Source organism: Phyllobates terribilis, unplaced genomic scaffold, assembly GCF_046119375.1.
Source record: "Phyllobates terribilis strain yellow unplaced genomic scaffold, ASM4611937v1 Scaffold_11__3_contigs__length_659146591, whole genome shotgun sequence".
Classification (NCBI taxonomy): Eukaryota; Metazoa; Chordata; class Amphibia; order Anura; family Dendrobatidae; genus Phyllobates; species Phyllobates terribilis.
In genome coordinates this window covers 547669577-547675576 of record NW_027362771.1, presented here as the reverse complement: position 1 = coordinate 547675576, position 6000 = coordinate 547669577, and the positions used below count along the sequence as shown (strand labels likewise).

Below are 6000 nucleotides of genomic sequence, written 5' to 3'. Positions count from 1 at the left end.
GCCCCCCGATGATAGGTCCGCGGAAGGCACGAGGGCGTGACGGAAGCGTCACTATGCTCCTCGGCCCTGGTTGAGCAAATAGGAGAGGGTGTATAGTTGTCGGAGCAGGACCGGCCACCGGACACGCCCCCCCCAACGGAGAAAAGCGCGGCAAATTTGCCGCGCATTATGAAGAAGAAGGAAGTGGCCCAGGAAAGCGCTGTTAAGCGCCATGTTTGGTGAGAGGGGGAGGGGGGAGGAACGCGGGTAACGCCGGGGGGCTGGGATCTGCAGCTGAAAGGCAGGGAGTACCTGTCTTAGCGGTCCGGGAATCGTCCCTTCCTCTCTCCTTCTGAGGATGGTCTCAGGATGCCTTCCTGGATAGGGGGGGATCCTGGCTTTTCCTCCTTCCCGCACTGTCCGGTCCTGGACAGTGCAGGAGACGGTGTCAACCCCAGAAAACTGGGGGAAGGTCACCCGCAGGGACCACCGTCTCCCTCCCAGGCCGCTCCGAGGAGGGGGCTGGGGTGGGGAACAGGCTAGGACTGGCCACCAAGAATCACCCTGAGACACCCTAAGGTGACAGGGGATAAGTCCTGCCCAGCGGGTCCGAGAGTGGGCGATGTGGGAGTAGCCACATTGCTCTCTCGGTCGCAAGTGGGTTAACAGGGGCCGCAGTGTGCCCTGTTAGCCTGAAGAGCTGTATCTGAAAGAGAAAAAACAAACATTAATAAAACACAACAGGGTTGGATCAGTAGGATCCAGGTCTACCTCCTACAGACACTAAGCTTAAACTGGTGAGCTTGGTGCCTGTAGGCGGGTGCATACTGCGGAGGAGGAGCTATTTTCCTTTTTTTGCATAGTGTCAACCTCCTAGCGACAGCAGCATACACCCATGGTCCTGTGTCCCCCAATGAAGCGATAGAGAAAGCGTAACTCCACACCTAACTATGCAAATGTAATGGCTTTTGTTGTGTTAAAAGGGTTTTCCAGTTTCAGAAAATCCCTACCCCCAATTGGTTACATCTTTGCTTTAATGACCTTCCCCAGGTCCAGCTCTGAGTATCTGCTGCTGCTGCTCCTAGTGTCTATTTTTGCCTGTGGAGCTGACGTCAAGTCGACAGGGCTGCAGCCAATCAGTGAGTTCAGTGGCTCTGATCGGATTGTGCCGTCAGCTCGGACAGAGCAGCTGAGTTCAGTTATTGGATGCAGCGCTGTTGAACTGCTGTGAGCACCACCGACAATACCAGACAGCATGAGCTGCTGAACTGGGAAGGGTGAGTAAAGCACAGTTTATTTTTCAAAAACAAACTGCAGTGGGGAGGAGGGGGCTGAGGTTAAGAGCTACCTTTCTCCACCATGGTATCTTCCTTGTGTGTTAATAATGGCTATATCTATAAATGTAAGATCATGTACTTGCGCCAAGTGAAAAAAAAAAAGTTACAACTATGTACTAAATAGTAAAACATTGAGTAAAAATGCCAATGAAAAAGACTTGGGAATATTGGTGGGTAACAAAGTCACCAGTGTCAGGCAGCTGCTGCCAAGGTAAATAAAATAATGGGGTGCAATAAAATAGGAGCAGATGCTCATGATGAGAACATAGTTTTGACTCTATACGAGTCACTAGTGCGACCACACTTAGATGTGTAATTTTGGTCTCCGGAGTATAAGAAGAACATAGCTGCGAATGCAGAGAACAGCGACCAAGGTTATAAAGGAAATAGGAAGACAGGTTGTGAAACCTAGGATTTAGTTTGGAAAAACAATTGCTTGGAGGTGACCTAATTACAATATACAAATGAATCCCGTATCTACAACCATTTTATCATGGTCCACAAAGAAGCTGCCAGCAGCGGATCTTGATTTGTCCCTATGCATTCAACTTTACAAGCAATAACAATGAAAAATGTATTGTTTTTTGACTCTCTCTGTGTTTCTACACATTGCCTTCTATCTTTCCTCCACTTCTATGGTGCCTATACCATTGATGATAGTAAGACTTTTTGGATACATGGATCCTGCAGTGACATGATTTTCTGACTACAAGTGTTTTTGATGTTGTCTGTTACTGTGGAAACTTATCGTTCTGCAAAAGACCGGACAATAGAAGAGTATTTGCAAAGTTGCTACTTATGGTGGTCATAGCCTTAAGAACTGACACTGCATATATTAAAACTTCATTAGTATCATCGTCATACACTCATATATTAACAATCAATGAATCATAACTTCTAAAATTTCACACCTATGAGTATATTTACACGTTTTGACTTTGTGGTGGGGAAGGGGGGTGCTTTTATCATTGCCGTAATCGAGGCAAAAAAATGATACAAAACTGTGTCACTAAACTGCAAATAGTTTTAAAGGGAATGTGTCAGCAGGTTTTGGCTATGTTGTCTGAGAGCAGCATGATATAGGGGCTGAGATCCTGATTCCAGCAATGTGTCCCTTACTAGGCTGTGTGTTGTTGTTTCAATAAAATCAGTTTATCAATACTGGACTATGTGTCTTGTGCCTCCTGGTCCAACCACATCCCCACCACTGATTGGCTGCTTTTTGTCAATATACAGTGTACATAGGAAGCAGCCAATCAAGGGTGTGGGCGGAGTTATACACAGCTCAGCATTCAGATTTCTGCTAGATCTGCAGCAGAGAAAACTGTGATTGTATCAAAACTGCTGCACCCAGTTAACTAAGTGAGACATTGCTGGAATCATGGTTTATGACCCTACATCATGCTGCCCTGAGATGAGGTAGTGAAAACCTGCTGACAGATTCCCTTTAATTGATAACAATCAGATAATACTTAAAAGCAGCAATTGAATAGGAATTTAGCCATTAACACACGGGCTTAGATCTTATCCATTGTGTCCCTTCCCATGCAGTAATGTAATATGCTGGTCACAGCGTGGCCATTGTGTGCCCATACAACCTGGCCATTGTGTGCCCTTACATAATAGATGACGGTCACCTGATCTGACAGCCTTCATCAGACATGGTCCAGAGATGCTGCCCCTTATGTCTGCCTGTCTGGCATCGCAAAATTGTAGGAAACCCCCTGTTAAATGATTGCTAACGATGGGCTTGTGACGTAGGTAGAGGGCGATTGTGGCAACATCAAAATTGCAATGAATCAAGTGAGGAAAGTTTAGATAAAAATTTAATGGGAAAAGTTGGCCAAAAGTTGACAAACTACTTACGCCCTCATTTACTTTTACAGAAGTGTGCAATGTCATGAGGCTATAGCTAGAATGCCAAAGTGGAAGGCAAATGTAATTAAAAAGCCATTAAAATTAGTTTTTTTTCTTCTCTCTTTTTTTTTTGTAACATGGCTTTATAAAATATGAGATAAAAAGTGATCTAAAAGTCATATATACCCCAAATGGAAGCCAATAAAACAGAATCAAGAGTCACAACACTACTCTATTGAAAGAAAAATAAAAAATAAAAAGTTCTGGCTTTAAGAATATGGCGACACAAAAACAAATAAAAAAAAAAGTTTTATTGTGCAAAGTAATAAAACATAAACAAATAATATAATTTGGGTATTGACATAATTCTACTGAACTGCAATTATTAAAATTAATATTGCATTTATACCTGCTCCGAATACTATGAAAACAAAACAAACATTTCTGAATTGCTTTTTTTTTTTTTTTTTTCCCATTCCCCCACAAAAAAATTCTTAATTCTTTCAATACCTTTCTGCCCCCACCAAAAATTACAATTGTCCTTTAAACCCCCCCCCCCCCTAAAACGAAAAAGTTGTGGCTCTTAGACTATGTTCACACACATTGGATTTTTCAGCGTCACAAATCTGCAGCAAAATCCAATCTCTGGCAGGAAATCAGCTGCGTCAAAAACGCAGGTTTTGCTGCATTTTTTCAGCTTTTTTTTTCACTGTCCTTCTGTGTCTATTTAGGCATGTACATAAAGTTCTATGAAAAAAAGAGCCCCATTCTATTTTGCCATCAAAAACGTTTAAAAAATTTACCTGTGGTTTTTTTTGGTGCGTTTTTTTTTTCAGTGGTTTTTTTTTTTCACCACCCATTACTTCCTATGGGTGAAAAAACGCTGAAATAAGTTACATGCTCTATTTTCCAAAAACCCAACCAAGGCACAATATTCGCAACAACAAAAAACCAAGATGTGTGAACAGAGGATGCTGGTTTCTCATAGGCTTTGCTGGTACTGCAAAACGCAGCTGAAAATTTGCATAAAAATCTGCAGCAAAAAAACGCTGAAAAACCCAACATGTGTGAACATAGCCTTAGATGCAAAAAAAAAAAAAACAAATTTTGTTGCCTCAACGCTCAAAGTAGCTAGGTTCTTAAAGGGCTCATCTTCTGGCAGAACTGCGACCCCCATCATCATTGGAAGTACTATTAAAAGGCTGGGGTTACACGGCATATTCCATTATTCCATGAATTTACCCATTGGTATGGAAAAGAAGCCAAGATTTGTTACATTAATAGCAGATGACAAGGTATCTTCCATAATGTAAAGCCAAATAGATTGCTATTCATTTTGGAGTTTTTGGTCATTTTAACCCCCGGAAAAGGGATCGACCTCCAGATTAATACTCGTCCTAGTCCTGCTCTGAGGTTCGTCCTTGGTCTTTATATGAATAAATATAGAACTATATAAATATTCATTCTACCTATTGCACAGTTGCATCTGGCCCCAGTTATTAGTGGTGGGGGTCTTTGGTCTCTGGCATTTCCAGCAATGTCTCTAGTGGTCTCGTAGTGTCTGGCAGGGCTCAGTTCAGCCGAATTCCTGTTTTTTGCTGTATCCAGTCTATATAGCGGGTCACTCGGGTGTAAACTCCAGGCTTGTCCTTTAACCCGCACTCCTCCCCCCAGCTGATGACTCCAAAAAGGTGCATACGGCCGTTTATTGGGCACACGAGTGGCCCCCCAGAATCACCCTGCAGGGAAGGAAGATAATATTAATTAGAACACCACAGATTATGGACTACTTTAGGATTTATACTGGCTGCATTCTTCCAAAAACAGCGCCACTCTTGTCCACAGGATGTATGGGGTATTGCAACTCAGACCCATTTACAATGAAACAATGATACAGTTCCAGACACAACCCACGGTCAGATGTGGTGCTGTTTCTAGAAGAAAGCAGTCACTCTTTAAAATTCAGATTTTTTTTCTTTCAATTTTCCATATAAAAAAAACAGTAATCTTGCAATTTTCATCTAGCCACTATGTTTAATACTAAGCTCATACTTCCTATTCTGTACAGGCGAGAGACAGGATTACAATGACAGATAACAGAGGAGATGTTACAGCTCCCCCCCCCCCCCTTTCTGCACAACGACCTGAACCTATATTAGAGCATGCTCAGAAAATGCTTCTATACAAACAAATAGGGCCTAAGTCATTCTTAATTGTGGATAATGTGCATAAGTAGGAGACTAATATTAGACTTTGTGACCAGTTGGAAAAAGTGCTAATTATTTTTTTTATATAGATAGTGATATAAAAAAATATTATCAAGAATATATAAAAGATATATTTAATATAAAAGCCAGATTTAAGCAATATTTTATTTTCGGATTAAACTTTTCCATTAAAACTTGTGCCGGAGGCAGAGGTATGTCTCACATCTATATGATGCCCATATTGAAATAAATTAGTAAATGATAAGACCTCTCTCTATATAGCTGCCAGGTCCAGTGTTTAAGAAGCGGTGTACATTGGTTGGTATCCAACTGGAGAGGATTGTGAGGAAGCTCCCTCAATGCTCCTCCCACAAGTCCTTTTCAGTTGGATGCCAGGCACTTTGTTCAAAAATTTAAACTTTGGTGTTAGCAGCTTAATTTTTTTCCATGTTTCATGACTGCGGTGCTTGAAAACTAAATATGGCAATAGCAAATATATTCCAGGCTTTTTAGAATGTTGTATGGGGACAAATGGCTACTGTGAGGATTTCAACAGCATAATGGGATTTTCATCCATTTTTGGAGTGTAAGTACAACCCCTGGCAAAAATTATGGAATCA

The 6000-nt window shown here is 41.8% G+C and overlaps 1 protein-coding gene across 2 annotated transcripts in view; it reads right to left on the bottom strand.

Annotated features, from left to right (window-relative positions):
- Nucleotides 1–3518: 3518 nt before the first annotated feature.
- The window catches only part of PLAT (plasminogen activator, tissue type), a 40897-nt gene continuing 38415 nt past the window's right edge, over nucleotides 3519–6000 (bottom strand). For both annotated transcript variants that reach the window (XM_073653972.1, XM_073653971.1), the window contains exon 15: nucleotides 3519–4912. In XM_073653972.1, coding sequence (XP_073510073.1) covers nucleotides 4745–4912 — 168 coding nt within the window. In that variant the 3' untranslated portion in view covers nucleotides 3519–4744. The remainder of the gene's footprint in view (nucleotides 4913–6000) is intronic.